Source organism: Falco peregrinus, chromosome 9 (assembly GCF_023634155.1).
Source record: "Falco peregrinus isolate bFalPer1 chromosome 9, bFalPer1.pri, whole genome shotgun sequence".
Lineage (NCBI taxonomy): Eukaryota > Metazoa > Chordata > Aves > Falconiformes > Falconidae > Falco > Falco peregrinus.
The window spans coordinates 24,772,605-24,792,538 of record NC_073729.1 but is presented as its reverse complement, the minus strand read 5'-3'; the positions used below and the strand labels follow the sequence as shown (position 1 = coordinate 24,792,538).

The 19,934-nt window shown below is 40.9% G+C and overlaps 1 protein-coding gene across 3 annotated transcripts; it reads left to right on the top strand.

Moving 5' to 3' along the window:
* Positions 1-21: 21 nt before the first annotated feature.
* Positions 22-18,643, top strand: BIRC7 (baculoviral IAP repeat containing 7). Of its 3 annotated transcripts, none has more exons than XM_027790330.2 (7): positions 22-140; positions 10,505-11,033; positions 13,191-13,290; positions 14,579-14,657; positions 14,759-14,804; positions 16,911-16,982; positions 17,465-18,643. In XM_027790330.2, exons 2-7 carry the CDS (start codon positions 10,514-10,516, stop codon positions 17,665-17,667), a joined length of 1,020 nt encoding a protein of 339 aa, XP_027646131.1. In that variant the 5' UTR covers positions 22-140; positions 10,505-10,513; the 3' UTR covers positions 17,668-18,643. The 3 variants fall into 3 exon arrangements, with proteins under 3 accessions (XP_027646131.1, XP_027646130.1, XP_027646129.2); XM_027790329.2 differs by having other exon boundaries at positions 55-298; XM_027790328.2 differs by lacking the exon at positions 22-140 and adding an exon at positions 2,771-2,903.
* Positions 18,644-19,934: the final 1,291 nt, after the last annotated feature.

Below are 19,934 nucleotides of genomic sequence, written 5' to 3'. Positions count from 1 at the left end.
GGGGGAGGCAGCGCGCGGAGCGCGGCGGCACCTGCTGCGCCTGCGCGAGCGGCGCCTTCCCGCCGCCTCCGATCCCTCTCCCGGCCGCGCCCGGCGGTGGCGAGGCCCGCTGCTGGCCGGCTCGCCCCCAGACTAGCCAGGTGGGCTCGCTCGTGGCCCGTGGCGCTGAGGGGAGCCCGCTCGCCCCTCGCTTCAGCCCGCAGGCCGCGCAGGGCCGGCCTGAGACCCTCTGACAGGGTTGCATCCAGCCTGACAGACGGCTGCTGCTGGTCCCGGCGTTATCTCGGGTTTTTGTCAGGTTAATTCACTTTGTTTTTTTCCCCAGCTGCTGTTTTGCAGAACCTGGGTGAAATCTTGGCCTCTGTAGCATAGCTTGGGTTGGTTTCAGCAGGGCCAAGAAGTAAACTAGTGTTTTTCAGGGAGACTTGTCACTTACCTGTGCTCTCTTCTGAGGAGATGTAAGGAAATGAAGCAGTGTTGAATAACCCACCTGAGTTATAACCGCTCGGTGCTGCTTTGTGCCAAAGTTACACCTGTAATTTTCAGGGAGGGATGGCATAAGGAGAAATCAAATTAAATGATGGCAATATCCTTTTATTTGAGTTCTACCTCATTAATGGCTGTATTTATGCTTCTTGTACATAGTGGGTTGTTGGCTTTTTTTGTTGTTTGGTTTTGGGTTTTTATCTTTCTAAATGGGTGGAATATCTAATGGCCAGAACTGTTGCTGCCTCTTCATAGGTTTTACGTTCTACTTAGGATTGTTTGAGTAAGCTTGTAGGTGCTGCACAGAACAAAAGAGCAGTTCTTGCCCTTCCCGGGGTCCTCCATTTTATAATATATATACTGATTCTAATACAGAAACTTGTGTGGCAATCTACCTCAAATCTATATGAGTTCTGGTGACCAAATCTTAAATGTTTTGTGATGAATCAGAAATCAACATTGTTCTGCTTTCTTAATGTTCATATTATGGTAACAGCCAGAGGCTTTACTGTCCTGCAGACTTACAAGAATAGTAATGATTGTTCACCGAATGCTGAAGGAGAGTGTGATGGACTGGGAGCCTCTTAGACCACAACAAAAGAAAATGTCATTGTAGTGTTTCTAAACAACACCAGTACCAGATGATAGCAACTAAAACAGATTTGTAGAATATACTATCTTTTGACTTCTTTGGAAACTGGTACAGTAAAAGGGTTTGTAACAAATAATTTTCGTAACAATATATTGCTGAGATTATATTTTAACATGTTACATAGGTGTCTGAAATCTGTTTGGAGAATGGAAATAGTTGTCTTTAAATTGGCCAGAAACCTGGTTGTTTTTTTTCTTGAAGGTATCAAAATACCTCCAGAGATAGAGTTTGATAAGTCTCTTTTGACTTGGAACATACCTCTTGTGTGGGTTTCTTGACACAAGCATGCACCACTTATAGTTTCTAGGTATGGACAATATAAGAACATATTTGAGAGAAAGATGAATCCAAGTCAAGCTCTTAACATATATAATATATTGTGTTATTGCCTGAGGTAATAACTTGAGGCCCAAACTGGGCCTAGTACCAATTTATGTAGTGCTTGTATCCAGTCTCATTACTGCATTCACAAGTAGAGCTCTGACCAAAGTAGTTAAGACTCTGCCATACGAGACAATAGTTCCAGAAGTTGCAAAGTGTTACTTGTAATGTCTCCATGCTTAATTTTGAGGGTGAAAGTGGCAAATTTTAGTCCTCATGAAAGATAACTAAATAATGCAATCATCCTTTCCTTTAGAAACAAGAGTCTTCTCTGTTCACAGGTTTGAAAATTGTTAGTTTGAGTTTGTATTTACTGTTCTAATAACATAACTGAAATGAATAGTCCACTTTCTTTTGTCCTTTTTCTGATCAGTCATCCACAGATAAGGAAGAAAGAGTAGTGCATTAATCTTCAGCACCAGGAGATGCTTTGGGTTCTTTGTTTGGCTTAGGTAGCAAGTAGAGATTGGGTTATTTTATCTTAATTCTGTTTGCCACATGATATAGCTATGGACAAACTTAGTAAGTCTGTGTTCTTGAGAGTCACTGAATGAGCTGGAAAGGCTATCTGAAGAGCAGTGCTTCGAAAAAAAAAATGTGAGAGAAAAGTGAGCAGCATGGCTAGAGAGTGGAACATCTGTCTGGAAGGAAAAGGGAAAGGTGGATACTTGGGTGATGGGCACTGCTCTGAAGTCCATGTGATTGTGTATGTTCACTAGTCTTGATATAGAAACTATGTGACTATGAATCATCCTAGCCATGAGTGTATGTGGGCAGAATGTTAGAACTGTATTTGCTTCAGCATTCTAAGGTACAGGGGACTACAGCCATTAGGCTATACTTGTTATTTTAGATAAAAAGAGCATGTCAGACATACATACATGTGTACGCATAAGTCCATGTTTGTGGGAATTAATTTTTTTTCTTTTGCATTAGGAAAATGTGATCTATTGCTTTTTCCTGGTAACTCGGAGAATGATCTTCTCTATCCATTGAAAAGTACACAATCTTTTAGAAACAAAACTAGTAATATGAGAAGTCTCTATTGGAACATATAGATGAGGCAGTATTCAGTTTGGAGTGTCACACTGAGGGTAATACAAGTTTTTGTTTTATTTTGACTTTGTTGAAAACAAAATGGTGGTATGTTCTTCTAGTATACAAAAAAGTTACAAGTACCTTTTTCTTCCTTTGCTAGCTCTCTGAAATCTCAGAAGAGTTCATGTGTAAATTACAGAATACTTTTTTTCTTCTTTTTTAAATTCAGATTTTAAAGGAATTTTATGCAGCCCTCTCTATGAGCACGGGGGTAAACTCAGACATTGCCGTGCTGGAATCATCCCCCTCCTGCACTATGGAATGTAACCACATCAAGGATCCAATGGTAATTTCCATCATTTTAGGGTGAAAAAGAAAAGCAGACACAGAGAAATAGTATCTGTTCTCCTCTCCTGTTTTTCGTATCACTGACACATTGTTTGTGAAAACATGAGAAGGGAAATCATATGCAAAGAATGTGGCCTGTGAACGGGTATCATCTGACATCATCATTGCACATGCTGTTCTTTGCAAGATAACTTCATTGAAAAGCTTTAGCAAGAAGCTCAACTGAGCAATAACTGATCACAAGGACTCTCCCACGTCTCCCTCTTGATCTTCATCATTGGCAACTTTTCTTGCTATCACGTAGGTTCCATTAAATTGTAAAGTCAGTCTGCCTTTGCTTACTTATTAGAATACAGACACCTGTTTTTCACTTCAGCTTTTTGCAGTGTCCTTCAGGTTGGTCTGTTGTCTTTCTTCCTCATCTTTCAGTCTTGATATTGATTATTGATACAGGGATAAAATAAACCTATTCCAAGTCAATTTGCATGGAGAAAAACAGATGATTGCTAGTGTGAATAGCTCAAGAACAGATCTTTCTGCCTGTCATCCAAGCAGTATTCAGGCAGCTAGGCACATCCCTCTGCAATAAAAAACATGTTCCAAACTACAGCAGAATTTAATTGGAAAATCAGATGTTCCGTGTTTCTTGATGGCTTATTTTCTACCAATTAAAAAGTAGGATGAACTCCATTAGAATCATAACAATGCCTGACAAATCCTTCTTTAAAGGTAATTAATGGCTGAATGATGGAACATACATTAGTCACAAACTGATAGCAATCACTTCTGAAGATTGTTAGTTTTATTTGTGAACAATTTGGAGTAGCAATGCCACCCAGTTTACGTGTCTTCTGTTCTTGTACCTCCTGCTGAGCTTTGAGTAGGTAGAGGGAATAAGCACAAGCGAGGCTCCTTCATGTCACAATCAGGAGTTGGGCAATGACTGGAATCAGTGGGAGGGAGAGGCAGGAGCAGAGGAAAGAAAAGCACAACTGATCTTTGGGGCAACCAGCCAGGTGCTACTCAGAAAGGGAGGAAGAAAGGGAGTATCATTTGTGTTTTCCATGCTCACTGTTGGAATTGTACTTAGCCATACAGTTCTCTCCTGAAACTGTAATTCCTGTCTTCTGTCCCTGTGCTGCTGCTCAGCCCTCTGAGCACTCTGCTTGCTCTTTGCATATCAGATTGATCTGCTGAAAATAGTTCGTTCAACTTGGGGCAGCATTGAATTTTTACAGAGTTTTTTTAAGTATTCAGAATATTGTGGGAAACAAAACCCCCCAAATAATGGGTGGGGTTTGATTTTGTTCTTTTTTTCCCCATGATGTTTTGTGTTCACTGGCAAAGGCAAGAAGGGGTAGAAAATCAAACAAAAAGTGACAAAAAGTGAAAGTGAAAATTCAATCTTTTCAGCTCCGAAAGCCATTTTGAAAATTAAAAAAGAAATGGTTTTCTACAGTTACCTCTTGAAAAATCATTGAACAGTTTTCTACTCATTCTATCTTCTGTAGCAGAAATATTTTTATAATAGGTTGAACACTGAAATCATGAAGTTATGAAACAACATAAAACACAGTAGTGGCTCATGGCTGAAAAACTAATTTTCTATGTTCCAAGGAACTAGCATGTTAGTTTGCTTTTCTTTCAAATTACCGTAGGATTTTGAGGTCGGTTCCTCTAGTGATTTTTTGAGTATCTGCTGTCCTTTGCAGATTTTTCTTTTGATATGTACTGTGTTCTGTTCCTGTGGGCTGGTATATTAATAGTATTTGATTTTAAGCACTTCCATGAATCACGTTGCAAGCTACATTTAGCTATTCCTAACTATTACAATATACAAAGTTTTGAAACAATCAAATGCTATGGTAGTGGAGGCCAGAAGAAAAATTAGGGGAGGAGACTGAAAGGTTTGAATGCTTAGGAAATCACAAAACATGTATCTGTTACTCACCTGCACATTAATTTTGGCAGTATGTATTTATAGTATGTATATTTACTTGAGAGCAACATTTTTCAGGCTTCCTGAATTAATGATTGTTAGTGTTTGGAGCAATGAATCATTTATCATTCTTAATGTGTTAAATTTTTTCTTTGTTATTATTGAAAAATCCACTGAGGAAAGTGCAGTCATGAAAACATTGATCAGGAGAGAAGACCCCTTCAGATGAATAGCAGTACTCATTATAGTAAAGGAAAGAACCTTCATCTGGATGAAAAAGCAAAGTGAGGCTTCTGAGCTTGCTCTAAGGGAATGACTTTGTGTTTCTGGTGTGACCAGTCACTTTTCAGTGTGCCCTGCCATTATTCACTGGGTTGGATCACACTGCCTGTCCACGATGGATTTGTTTTATGGATGCTGTGAAGTTTTGTGTCAGCAGACAGCCAAGTGATGTGCTGTGGTCCCTCAGTGCTGCGCTGGAAGGCAGCTGAACAGACAGGCGCCCTCACAGGTTTTACTGTTGCAGGAAACAGTGCCAGCAGCTCTTGGGAGAGCAGCAGAGTGCAGGTGTTTTGCTGCAGGATGAGACCAGCTGGCCATTTAGCGTGAAGGAAGATGAAGGACAACAGGCAAGGAAGAGGCAGCCCGAAGAGGAAAGTCAAGGCCCTAAATGGAGAAACAGAAGCAGTCACCTATGTCTATGGCTACAAATTTATTGCTTTTATTTACTCTGCTTCAGGCTGGAAAGCAGTTATATCACAAGGGCTGAATGTTTTGTTCTGCATAATGAATCCTTGTCTTCATAATGGTTAATGGTGGTTCTGAGCAAGTGGGAATCAGAATTATGCCATAATTTTCCTTGATACCCAGCCCGTTACCCATGAGTTGCAGTGGCAAGCTATGGCATCTCTGTTGGTGTTCCAGCCTCTGCTTCTTCAGTAATGCCAACGGATACTTCCCCCCGCCCCCAGCGTTACAAAACCCTACTTCCTCAGGAATTTGTTATTAACTCTTAATGTATTGATGAAAGCAGAACAGTCTTCCTTGAGCTAAAGCACACAGAACAGCTTCCTTCCCTTATAGCTGTGTAGAACCTCGAGGTCAGAGATGCTGAGGTTTTTCCAGGGGCTCCAGCCACTTCAGCCCTTTCGAGCTCTTTATCACGCTTCCAGCTGTACTTTGGCCCTTATATTTGTTGGCTGCTTTCTTTTCAAATCAGGCTGATATTAGCAAACGTATTTTTGATTAATTATGCTTCCTTTCCTTTCTTCTTAGTGTTTCAAATCACTGTCTAGGATTGGTTTCTAGCTATGCTTGGAATAAGCCCAGCAATATAGAAGTTACTATATTTCTCATACAGGAGTACAGTGATGGTGCTGTTGGTCACTATCACTTATCTGTCCTGGACTCCTGGCTGATGCTTACCAATTCCCACATTTGTTTGTCATTAGCTTATTACACTCTGTTTTAAGAAGCACTCAAAAGTTCAGTAGAACATCTTAACTCTGAAAAGGAACTAAGAATGTATATGAATTGCTAAAAAAATCAATATTAGTTGCATAGAACACATTATTGAATATGTTATTTGCTTTCCAAATTTTGATGTGCTGAACCAAAACCCCATCCATTTTTTCATGGTAACTTATTTTTATTTGCTTTCAGCACCAGACTTGGTGTCACTTTATCTTCTTCTGCTACAGTTATCTCACTAGTCCTTCTGAGCTTTCCTTTGTTGGTGAAATGTTCACCTCAAAATCATGAGTATATCCCCACAGAAAACCAACCTTAAACCTGTCTTGAAGTTTTTGTGATGAAAGAATGTTATGTAAGCAACCCCCATCTCCCAATAATCACTGCTAGAATCAGCCAGATGTTGTTAATTAATTTAGAAGCTTTTCCCTCTTCAACCATCACCCTGGGGCCTCCCCTAGAACAAGTGGCATTGTACAGGCTTGGCAATTTGGTACAACTTTACCACAGCACTATGGTGCATTAGCGCTACCCTGTGCCATCAGTAGATTTTTAAGCATTGCATGAAAGCATCCTTGAGAGCTGCTTGCAGATTGCTGGGGAGGCCGAGGCATGGCTGTGAGGGTGGCAAATCAAGGAGCCTACCATGTGCCTGACACCTCCCGAGATCAGATTTGAGAAGCAAAGTGGTTATAAGCAGTACAAGATGAGGTCATTGACTGTCGAGAGCTTCATAAGATCAGAACTGTCAATCATTCTGATTTATTAACAGGTGATTTGCTACAACCCATCAGCAGAGTCCCCGAACAGTCTCTGTAAGAGGGATTTTGTTGACTCTATATCTTTTATTTTTAGGATGCATTCTTCAAGAATCAGTATGGACTCATAAAGAACAGGATCTGTGGAGGAAAAAATAATGTGCAATTACATATAAGTTCATGGGGGACAGGGACCAAACCCACATTTGCTTGTTAGGAGATTCTTAAATTTTGTATATAAGCACTGCCCTCTACTGCTCAGCAATTTTCGTTAACACATTTAATTAAAAATAAAGAAGTTTCAACAGTGTTCTTTTTAATTAAAATGTTTGTGTAGGCTGACCTTGAAGAAAAGGACTTGGGATCTTTTTACTTAAAAGAAAAATCCTAATTTATCATTTTTTATGAAGATAAAACACTGTGTTTTTATGTTAACATGGAGAGCTTATGTTTTGCCAAGCACATAGTTTAGAATAAACTGCATGCATCTTCTCAGGCTGAGAAGTGGTAGAGGAAAACATTATTTTCAAGTGATTTTCAAAACTAGCCTTAAAATCCTTCTTTCTGAATCATGACCGCAGGAGGGCAAGAGAATAGAAAGATTTCAAGTTGTGAAGATGCAATGGTAGCAAAAGAGCATTTATTCTGAAACTAAAGGCATTGCAATCTATTCAAGCTGTCTTGGGTAGGTAAACTCTTGTTGCCTTTTATCTGTTCGTTTTAAAGTACATTTTCTTAAAAATTGTAGTGTGCAAAACACATGCATGAGAGCAAGTTGAAAAAGACACAGAGCTGCACATGATTGCCAGGGCTAAGACAGCTGTCATACTTTTCATAGAGAGCTGCTATCCCAGTTTTTTTGGAAAAAGTTTGAGCTTAACCTTGTATCTTTCCTTGGTTACTCCCCCTTGAAAAGGTGAAGTTTGGATTGATTAGCCAGTAGAGAGTTTCAGCACGTAAACCAACCAGGTGGGGATAATGAGGCATTGGAAAAGGCCTGTGTCAGGTGGGACCACTTACACCTTGGAAGGGTTTTTGCCTCTTTTAGAAAGACTTCTGCATTGCTTAGAAGAGAAGAGGGTAGTTTGAAACTTTTGGGGTTGGGAGTTTTATTTCTTAAAAGTGTTTTGAGTTTTTTTTAGTATACTACAGGTAATTATTTTTTTCTTTTAGTTTTTATTGTGCTAATGATAGGGAGTTGTTGATATTAGCTGTGATGATGTTTTGGAAGCATGTTACCCTGTAGGTGTAAGTAGTGGATTGTGGAAGAATATTGGGTTTTAGTGGAGTTGTAACAATTTAAAATATTAACTTGGTTTGGAGAACCTTGTTAGCCAAGCTAATAGGTCTCCTACAGAGCACGTAAATATCTCTAATGTAGGTAAACCATAATGGGCTTCTTCATAAACCAAAGATATATTAGGTTTACTATGTTGTATTTCTTATTTTAAAAAAGCTTAATCCAGCTGTTGAACTTCTGGGTGGAAAAACTAATTTTCTTTCTTTATGTCTTGCTGTGAAGCGTGCTCTGGTGCACACTTCCGAAGTGGAAGTAGGCTAAGATAACTCACCCTCTAGGTAGAAAGCAGTGTTACGAATAATAGCTTTTGTTTTGGTAGGGCTGGGGTGAGAGCTATGCTGATATTGTGGAGCTATGCCTGATGAACAAGTCTGTGTTGCTTCTCTGTGTACTGATAGTAAAATCTGCTGTGCAGGCTAAAATACTGCATGCTCATAAGTTTGCTTAGCTTGTGAATCCTGCTGTTCATCAATAATGGGATTTTTGCTTTCTGGATAGGTTTTTCTTTGTACTAGTGACATAGTTCTTGAGTACCTACCTCATTGTGTTAAATAGAGCATAGTTTCTAAAACAAACTTTTAAAGCTGTGTTTTCTTACGATTCTGTTTCTGTGATTACAATTACAGAAGAAAATTCCAGTTGCTAATGAACTTTCTCTTCCTTGCTACCTTTTACTGAGAGGCATGTGGCTGAGTGAGCTTGTGTTTGCTTTTTAAACTCACTAAATGTATACCACCCATGAAGGATGGATTTGTTAACTCTGGCTACAGGCCTCACAACTAAAATGCCTTGTAAGTTTTTCCCCCCAAGTGTTCTGCAGCACTTAACTAGGAGGAACGGTACTTCAGAGATGCTACTGGCCCAAGTGCCTCTTAACAGCCTCTGTGTTTACTGCATAGTAGCTGCTATATGGGTGGTCACTGCCTGATTGAATTTTACAGCGTGTCTGCTCAAAACAGTGCACTGCAGTAGTTGTCTTAGTAGTGTGGTGTACCAGCTTTGAAACACCTTATCTTTTAGGTGTGTGTCCACACTTATTTTTTTCCTAATGTAATTGTCTGTGTGATGTTTTGGGTATGTGTATTTACAATGCTTAGCTCTGTTCACCAGTAGATAGTTAGCAATTCTTTGGGATTAGTTGACCTATTGAGTTAGGTGGTGAAGGGATTTTCAGGGCACTTAATCAGAAAAATGGATTTGATTGCACCTGCCACTTAGTCACATTGGTAGTGACTTGACTCTAAAGTTAACTGATTCATTAAGTTGATCCTGATTCTAAGTTGTGTAATTGTATGACCTTTTGAAAGTGTATTTGCCAGCCACGTAGAAAGTACGAGAAGCAGGAGCTGAGTTGCAGTTCAGCTTACTTGTGCAGGGAGGGGCTATTACTGTAAGTAGGGTGAGGGCTTGGGTAATCAGGTGGTACTTGAATTTCAGTTGTCCTCTTGCACAGAACTAGCATAGGCAGAAAATGTCTTTTGTTTTAAGAAAACCTCCTTTTAGAAACCAGACTTACTTCTGGTAATTATTTCAGACTGCGTCCTGGGGAATTCTCTTTTATAGAGAGATTTCTATATATTTGCTGTTTAATTAGCGTAATAAGGTTATAAAAAAAATACTGATACTGTGTAGTGTTTGGCTGTAAACTAAGCATTGAGACACTTCGGGTGTGGCTGTTCTTTGCTTTGTTATGGCATGCCTTCTTAAATCTCTTTTTAGGAAGAGAAAGAGCAGAGTCTTTTTGATGCTGATTTAAAGGCTGAGCAAAACGGCTGGGGATTTGTCACAGATCAGATGCCAAAAGCTGGATTGGTTCAGCTAGGGAGGCAGCACAGGTTTTGCCCTCCCCCTCCACTCTCTGTTCCTGCAAGCATCTCTCCTGTGAATTGGCAGAGGGGCTCGGAAAGTGCTAGTCTCTTCCCTTCAGACACGAGTGAGGGCTCAGCAAAAGTTCAACAGCAAAGTACAGAAGCACCAGATCTCTGTTTGGGCTGCTAAACAAGCTCAGCTTTGTCAAGACCAGGAGCTTTCTGGAATATGCGTGGGGATGAAGAACAAATAATACAGGGTGAGTGCTGCCTGACACCAGGAATCCAGCTGACTGCTCTGGGTTATCTCATCCTCTCTTGCAGAACAAGAACATGGGGGACATGACACCAGCAGAGGAGGTTGAGCTCAGGGCTGCTTGCTACCAGCTGTTTGAATACAACATGAGGAGTGAAGCAAGAAGACTGAGGACTTTTTGGCAGTGGCCAGGCACTTCACCTGTATCTGCCCGAGATTTGGTCAAGGCTGGCTTTTTCTTTGTGGGTCCAAGAGATGAAGTACAGTGTTTCTGCTGTGGTGGTGTCCTGAGGGACTGGAGACCTGGTGATTGCCCAGTAACAGAGCACCTGAAGTACTTCCCTTCCTGTAAATTCATTTGTGGTGAGGATGTTGGGAACCAAGAGATGCTTCCTCTTCAGGAAGTCTTTGACACTGTGGATGGGCAGTTCCTCAGTCTTTTGCAGGGGATAGACAGTGAGGAGACAGCCCTGCCTGATGATCCAGAATACCCAGAGATGGTAACAGAGGAGATGAGGCTATCTACATTTCGGAACTGGCCACAATATACTGACATGCGTCCAGAGCAACTGGCTAGAGCAGGATTCTTTTACACAGGTGGGTAGTCTGGGAAAATGTTTTTAACCCCTATTCAAACTAACTTTTGAAGGTGTCACTATATTTTATTGCTTGTACAAATACTTGCAAGTATTTGTAGTGTAGTTAGAAAACATATTCTTCCTTCAGCCTGTGCTGTTTCACTTGCTACTTGTGTAGAATTTACTTCTGTGTTAACTCCTGTTTGGGTACCACAGGGTCTACTAGTAAAGCAATTCCCTTACCAGCATGAGTGGAAGAAGTGACATGTTTTAAACAGATGTTTTACTGGCAGAAAAGTGTGTGCTTTAAGATCCATTGAGCCTATTTATTACTTGCAGTTCTAAAAGGACTTATGGCACTTACTTGTCACGTTTTGTATAAGCTCTGTCTGGCACTGAAGCCTTCTCTTCTCAAAAAAACCAAATCTGAGTGAAACCTGTAGATAGCCAGTCCATTTGGCTCTTGCTGTAAGAACCTTGGACTTGTAATACAGAAATAAGATTGCTTTTTTTCTTTTTGTTCCTTTTTTTTTTCTTTTGAGGAAAATAGGCAATATTTCTTGTTATCGTGCGCATGTGAAAAGCAATATAACATCATTGTTTCCCCTTGATAAGGCTTTGCTGGTTAGATAACAGGTTTGAAGAAGTACTCCTCTCCTCTCTGGATTGTCCAGTCAGAGGAAATACTTACAGTCAAGCATTAACTGTACTGTAATTAAATATTGGGGGGATCCTTCTGTTTTTGAAAGCTAATGTAGTGATATTTCTGTGTTACAAGTGTGACTTCTAAGTGAAGGAATCTATTTGTTTTGTATTGCACATAAACTGACGTGGAAGTGGCAGGTGGGGTCCATAAACTAAAGATCCCTCAGCAGTAACAAACCTGCATGTCCTGAATGCTTCACGCTCTCATTGTTGAAGCAAAATTCAATTGCCCCTTTATCCACTAAAGTACTATCTATTGGTAAAGATGGGAATGGGGGGGAAAAAACAGCCTTAAATGTTGTGATAGCTGGAAAAATCTGAAATGCAACATGGTGAATGACATGGATGTGGGAAAGTCTGTCTAAATAACTGACCTGTTCTTTTTAGCTTTAGTTAGAGGAAGTGACTAGTTAGTTTGCCTAGTATCAATACTGCAAGACTTTCATGCAAACTGCATAACCTCATACTTGCTATAAACCCAGTTAATACTGAGAATCTGTACCTGTCTATTTGGAGCACAGTAGCAGGGGCTAAACAGCATGTGTACCTAAATGGAACAGTGTTACAGGCATATTAGCTTATTTGCTGCTTTTGTGTTAATTTTTAAGGCACATAAAAGACCAGCATGGCTAGGAACGCTGAATAAACTATAAAGCAGTGTCTGCAGCTAAAAACCTGTGTGCTTCGTGTTGGACTTGATTTATCACTCACAGAGCTGCTGTTTGAGAGCCCAGCACAGAGACTTACTCTGGGGACTCATTAGGCAGCAGCAGTCTGATGTGGCTCTCCCCTGCGGTCACTTAGTAGGAGAACTCTGGAACCAAGCACTTGAGTTGAGCCAAACAGTGCTCGAACATGAGTGGTTGGAAGATCATGTCTGCGACCCACACTCACTGGCAGACTTTATTGACATTGTTTCATTGCCCTTAGGACAGGGCATTTGTAGGCAGTTCTTAACTGTGCTTGGCTTTCATTCTCTTCCTGTGTGATTTCTGTGAAGAGGAGCACAGCAGTAGGATGGGTAGCCTGGGACCATGGTGTGGGAAATTGTTATAGCGATGAGATGGAAGCTGTGTACATTGTCTGACTGTGCCTGCTGCTGGTTATGGCAGACTGTGGTTAGGAAGCAAAGTGTGTTTACAGGTATAATTACAGCTGTGTTCTAAATGCGGGCAAGAGGGGATTGGATAGGTATGTGCATACATGGGAGTCATGGTGCTCACGTGCATGCTGCCTGTTAGCTTGTGACCCATTCTGGAACCATCTCAACCAGCTTCAGCTCTGGGAGTGCAAACTGTCATTGGATTTCCTGCCCCTATACAACTTGCACAGTGTTGGTAAATTGTCATGTGCTCATCTGTTCTGCCTGGTGGCCTGTTTTGTGCTGAATCTCTTCCCCACATTCCCATCTGGGGCTAGTATAGCACGTGGTGTCTCCCGTGACAAATAATCTCTTGATGTCTTTTCTTAGGACATGGTGATACGGTGAGGTGTTTTTACTGTGATGGAAGTGTGAGGAACTGGTCGTTTGGAGATGATCCTTGGAGGGAACATGCCAAATGGTATCCAGGGTAAGTCAGTCTTGGTGGACAAATGTCCCCCATAGCACGACCAAAAGATATGCCATGCATTCCACACTGCTTTCTTCTTTTGTAAGATAGGAGTACTCCTGATTGAGAGACAAGTGAATCACAGGTGCGCTGGTAATAAGTGCTGCTTTCAGTCTGTGTACTAGCTTAATTCTAGATTTTTCTACCTAGCTAGAACAGGTGAAAAACTAATTAAGTATGTTCAATCATTTTAAACTGTTGCAGTAGTCTGTAACCCTCTGGAAATCCCTGAAATTTCAAGGGAAGGGTTCTGAATCCTCAAGGTCGAAGTTGCATAGCAAGGGACCATCTTCAAGTCCTAGTAGAGGGTCAAGATAGAAAACTTGTTTCTAGGTTGGGCGCTTAATCTGTACTGTCTTCCAAAAGTGCATGCCTCCTACTCTCTTCTCTCATGTGGAAGAACTGAAGATTGGCCTGAAAACCTAATTATCATAGCTTCAACTGCCTTGCATCTCCTCTCCTGTTTGTCCTTTTCCACCCTCTCCAAAAAGTAATGGTGTCTATCTAGTGTCTCTGTGCATATGTTATGCCTTACAGTAGTTTGCTGACTCCAGGACAGTTGGCTTCAGTTCCTTTAGGCATCTTCTCAGGCACTGCCACATCTTTTATTCCAAAGACTGATTATCACTGGAGTGTTCTGTGTTAACGATGAAACCTGCTGGATGATGGTTGTCTAAGCTGTAACTATTTCTTTTTTAAAGAACTGTATGAATAGAAGTGACAAAGCCTAAATATTTAGACCATCTCACTTCAAAAGCAAAATCAAATGTTCACGATCAGGAAGAATGGCACATTTCAGACCTGAGATTTTCTAATTTGACCTTGACAGCATCTAAAAGTTCAATTAAGTTTGCTTTCTTTGATGTCAAAGAACAATTTTGGTTTCTACTACTCTGAGGTACAAAAAGATGTAAATGCCGTTTTTCTTTAACAGTTCTTCTGGTCTTCCGCGAAATGTTCTATTACCACCTTTTCCGTGGTCTGTTCCAAAGGACGCTGCAACTGAGCTCACCTTGGGCCAAACACAAAGACTGAATGAAGGCGGGGGGGTGCATGCATGGGTGGGTCATGAGCCTCTTATCATTGCCCCTCACGGAAAGGCGGGGGGAAGAACATGATACTCCATCTTTAATGAGTATAGCAGTTTGCTCATAATCCAATAGTACCATTTGCTTCTAAATTCAAACTACTATTGCTACTTTCACTTGAGTAATCCTGTACTAATGTATTTAAATTTTTCTGCTTATAGGTGTGAATTTTTACTGCGGTCAAGGGGGAGAGAATTTGTTAGCAGTGTTCAGGAGTCCTCTTCTAGCACCCTGTCACCAGTGAGTCATGAATATTTTGTATATAGTTGATGGAGGCTTGGTAGATAGGAGAAGTTTTGAACACATGCTTCTCTTTTGTGATTATCTTCTGATGTTTTCAGAGAGATTCCTGGGATGAGACTGAACAAGATTCCATTGCTTCCCAAGGTCAGTTCTATAATGACATGGTGTTTTGTCTTCTGCTGAAAGTGGTGTAGTCTTACTACTTCTATCCCCACCCCAGCTACTGCGCACTCTGTAGACATGGTGTTTGTGATTTGTTTTGATATTCTAGAAGCTGTTTCACTTTACTTTCAGGAATTGGTCTCTAGCACAAGAATGGCTTGCTTTTGTGAGATCTCTTAGTCTAAGAACAGAGACATCTGGCTCGTCTGAATAATCATTTGGCTTTTGGGTGCTTGCCTAACTTTGACTTGTTCATGCTTTTGATGTTGTCTGTCTGCAGAGTGATTCACACTGCAGTATTTTAAACATACTTGATGGGACACCAAAGAACAGCTAGACGGTCTAGTCATTCATGAAAGTGGCTGATCCTAGGGATTATTCCTATTCATCAGTTGCTCCTGGAAGTTTAAGTAGGTGAAATTTGGCTCCCATAACTGTGGAAAACTGATTTTTTTTGAAAAGCCTGTCTGATAGGATGAGCTTAAAGACTTAAGCCTTTGAATGGACTGCTAGACAAATTTCCCACTTCTGTCTTTACTGATGAATGGTTGAGCTGGATTATGAGGTAGGAGAGACTTCAATTGGGATGTTCCACTTGATCTTCATGAAAGCAGTTTTGAAACTTCTGTTCTGGGATGTGAAAATGAAGATAAGGATTCTGGACTGGGGCCAAACATGGAAGACTTTGTTCACTGATACAGTAGAATAAATCATCCAAAATTAGGTTTTTTTGGCTCTTATGAAACTGCCTTTGATGACTTTCTTGTGAATTATGATTGGAAGTAAAACTGTAATTCTGGATGTTGATCTAGTTTTATAGATAGCTTGAGGAATGTTCCAGAATATATTAATGCCATTTTATATATAACAGCTTTAGGGAGTGGCATACTTTTTTCACAGTTTTCTGCCTTTTTTGGTAAAGTATCTGCTCGCTACTTTACAGATCCTCTGAGGAACTGGAAGTTGTATGCTTTTCCTTCTCTGGATCAGTTTACCATAGTGCAGGATGTCCTGTAGGTGGGCTTTGATGCCGCCTTGGTGGCTGACCTGGTAGAAAATAAATATATCATGACTGGGACTTTCTACCTTTCTGAGTCTGAATTGATTTCTGATCTGCTTCAGCCAGACCGGCAAGAGAGCAACAGTGCAGAGGTATGCCTGACTCACTCAGCCACGTTCTTGGTGGGTGTTTAGCCTCTTACTCATGTCATCTTGAGCACTGTTGTGTCTTGTGGGTATGCCTTCTCTCTTCCTAGGCTGGAATTAAGAGTAGTAATGTCCTAAAATCTACCTGCCTTCAAGGCTGAAGAATAAGGTTCTGCTTTAAAGAAATCTGAAGAAACAGTGATTATTAGGGTATCCTTAACTATATCTGCCTCCAGTAGGCTATGGTGTAGATATCTCAGTGTTTTCTGCTGCCCTTAGACCTGCAGTAGCAGACAGCTGCACATGTGGAGGCTTGGGCATGAAGTCACATCTGATGCAGACCAGAGGCAGGCTTCTGGGATGGATAAGTACTCAAGCCCATTTAAAACTGAATCAACAATTTGATCAGAAATAGCCATACTACTTGTTTGTTTGGATAATATATGTTCTCCTTAACTTATCTATGTCTATCCTCTGTTATCTGTTTTGTGGAGTCAGTTTACCAAGTGAAGTTTATTTGAAGATGCAGTTCCACACAGGCTTTCCTCTGGTAGCAAGCCTGCTTTCCAAAGCTCCTGTCTCCATATTGCTTTAAGGCCATTTCTTTAAGGCAAAACAGAATTCCACAAAACTGAAAGCGTGAATAAACAGTAGCACAGGAGCAGGAATGAGCAGCTGATGGCTCCTGCTGTCTGTTAGATAAACCAGCTTTGAACAGACAATGTGATGTGTATGCCTTAGTAGGGAGGTTAACATATAGGAACTGAAGCACCACAGCACATCAGCTTCATCAGGTTGAGCGTATGGAGCTAACAGTGGAGTAAAGAGGTGTTTAACCTAAGGCTACTGAAATCCAGGATACTTCATCCTTTTTAAACAGCGTTGTCTGAAGAGGGGTGAAAGGGGTAGCGTTTAATGCCATCTTTTTTCCTGGTTATACAGATGCTGTTCAGAGAGAGGCTGAAACATCGAGTTCAAGAGAAGAAATGCAATCTGTGCAACAGAAGGAATCAGGTGCACTGGGCTGACGGTGGTGAAATTGAGCCTAGACATAACTGGGATAATTTTTGTGGTAATAGTATCAGTAGTCACTGTATTCATTCATATTTATTTTTAATCCTGAAGGGGAATGTTTGCTAGCTTGAATGGTAACTGAATAGAGACCCTTATTCAGGATTTAGAGTTCCACTGTAAAGCAGACTGTTATACAAAAATTCAGTTTATTGGGACAATTTACATATTACAGTAAAAAGATGTTGATCTCTGTCCCTGCTGAGTCTAGCATGTGTAGATATGCCAAATCTTGTGCTAGAGGCTATAATAGATGTAGTCTTACAGCTTAAATGAAATTTGCCTGAGAGGTACTTTTGCCATCTTCTCAGTCAGTCTGTGAACAAAATGATGAGCAAGTTAGTGTGACTTCCCAAGATGACAGGACCAGCATGCTGGAGCTGTTACGATACTAACAGTTTGGGCTTTTTTCTTTTTTGGTAAAGATGAGTCTCGGATGAGCACGGAAGAACAGCTCCGACGCCTGCAAGAGGAAAGGATGTGCAAAGTGTGCATGGACAGAGATGTGTCTGTTGTGTTTGTTCCTTGTGGCCACCTGATAGCTTGTGGAGAATGTGCCCTCAATTTGAGATTGTGTCCGATCTGCAGAGCAGTCATCCAAGGAAGTGTGAGGACTTTCATGTCCTGAACGATGATGTGCCTAAGGGGAAGGATAAGTCTATACAACTAGTTCATAATACAGCAGAGGAAGAAAATAAGTAAATAGTTCAATTGATGTTGGAGCAATCTTACTTGCAGGGTAGTTTGGTGTAAGTGTAAAAAAAACTTACTAAATGTGCCTCATACACAGTGTCTCTAGTAAGAGTTGCTAGTTTGCTGTACTCTTGCTGATCTTGCTGTAGGACTGCTCCAGGAAAAACTCTGCTGGTTTCTTTTGTCCTCCAAAAAGGACAGAGGTTCTCCTTCTCCAAGTCCTTGCATTCTCAAATGAACCCTGGCTCTGTGTTGAAATCAAAGGCTGTTTTCAGTAGACTGTCCCTGGTTCTCTTTCACTCATTTAGCAGTTGTTTAGAGATTATTCTGCTAGGGTTGATGGCTTCCTTCAGTAAGTCTGAGTCAAAATGGGAGTGTTTTTATACAAAATGCATACTGTTGAGACTAGAATACATGGCAGCGATGTATTGTGGGGAAGGGAGAATGTAGCTTTTTATTCTGAGCTCTTTGCTGTCTTTTTCCCCCCCCTTGTTGAATTTTCAATAATTGATGAAACATTTTGGTAGTACTTAAATCTGCATAACTAAGTGAAAAACCTGGCCTGTAGTAGACTCTCCAACCAACCTCTTTACTCTCAGTTGACCTACCTAGATAAAAGGTGAAAGGCTCTTTGATAGGGTTGCTAGATGATCTCATGGAAGCTTCTTATAGACCCTCTTCCCTACCTGTTGGGTACTATCCTACTAGAAGGTAACTATGGAAACTTACCTTTTCAGGACATTCGTTTGCTAGCTAAACTGGTGATTCTTATTTATAAATGGAACATTCAGTCATGTAGTCAAAAAGAGGAAAGTTTCTATAACTATAACTATAGCTTGTTAACTGCAGGGAAAAAAAAAGTTTTTGAAATTTAACTTTTTAATGGAATAAAATTTCTTTTGTTTATCTTAGAGGTCTGAGTATCTGATTATAGTATAATGCTCTACTGGGGGGAGGGGATGTGCATGTGTGGTGGTGTCCTAAGTTGTTAGAGTGGCATCAGGATGTAGATCACTTGAACTTCTGTCCTTCACGGGTATGAGTGAGAGACGCAACTGTTCTTACCATCCATTTGCTTCCTTTGGTATTTACAAGACAGCATGTGGGTCCTCCAGACTCTCTTAACTGCAAAAGAAGGGGTCAGGATGTAGGAGGATAAGGACCTGACACATGAAGCTGTGTAAGTGTGGAATAATTCTGCATCTGAACTCCATGCAAAGTTTTGGTACATAGCTCATAAAACACATCTGCAGAGACTGGAGCACTGGCTCTGGAGTTGCTTCTATCTGGTTCCAGGCCTAGGCTTGTCTCTGAGTAACTTTAAGGTGTTAGATATCCCTGGGCTGTCTGGGAGGGCAGATCTCTTCGTCCTTGCCTTCAGAAGAAGGTAAGATTCTTGCAGCTCTTGGCAAAAATGAGAAATAACTGGTTAAGCAGCTTAAACTCTCCAACACTTGAGGAATTGGTGAGCCTTTGCTAGACAAGACAAGAGCTTTCATAGGCAACAGAATTGCACCACCATGCCAAATTAGGTGTTGTGTCTGGGTTCAAGCTATTGTTGGCTTTATTTTGCTTCTAAATAACAGCAAGCTCTTACAGCTTAGGTAGATGTGCTAATCTGAGAAGGGAAAACAAAACCAGCTCATTGGAATAGTGTTATTTCCTCCTATACTTCAGCTGGGTGTAGCTGGAACCTAGCCTGAGCATCTGTCCTGGTACAATGCTGTGTGTTGGACTTAGTATGAGAATAAAGTTGATAAACATTACCTAGCAATTCGTGTTATATGAAGTCAAAGACTTTGCAGTTTCTCAGGCCCTGACAGCACACAAGAAGCCAGGAGGGAGCAGAGCCAGAACAGCTGACCTGAACTAGCCAAAGGGGTATTCCATACCTTAGAACGTCATGCTGAGTATATAGACCAGGGGGAGTTGGCCAGGGTCTGCCAGCTGCTGCTTGGAGACTGGCTGCGTATTGGTTAGTGAGCAATTATATTGTACATCACTTGTTTTTTGATTGTTGGGTTTTTTTTTTCCCTTTGGGTTTTATTCCTCTTTCTCTCTCATTTTCATTACAGTTGTTATGATTATATTTTATTTCAATTATTATTCTTATCTCAACCCATGAGTTTTAACTTTTCCCAGTTCTCTTCCCCATCCCGCTGGGGTGGGGGGGGAAGTGAGTGAGCAGCTGCGTGGTACTTA

Excerpts from the sequence above, each read along its gene's own strand:
- BIRC7 (XM_027790328.2), top strand. The coding sequence starts at position 2,817 with ATGAGCACGGGGGTAAACTCAGACATTGCCGTGCTGGAATCATCCCCC. Across the intron at positions 11,034-13,190 it reads AGCAGGATTCTTTTACACAG|GACATGGTGATACGGTGAGG; the intron begins GTGGGTAGTCTG and ends GTCTTTTCTTAG. Across the intron at positions 14,805-16,910 it reads AGATTCCATTGCTTCCCAAG|ATGCTGTTCAGAGAGAGGCT; the intron begins GTCAGTTCTATA and ends CTGGTTATACAG.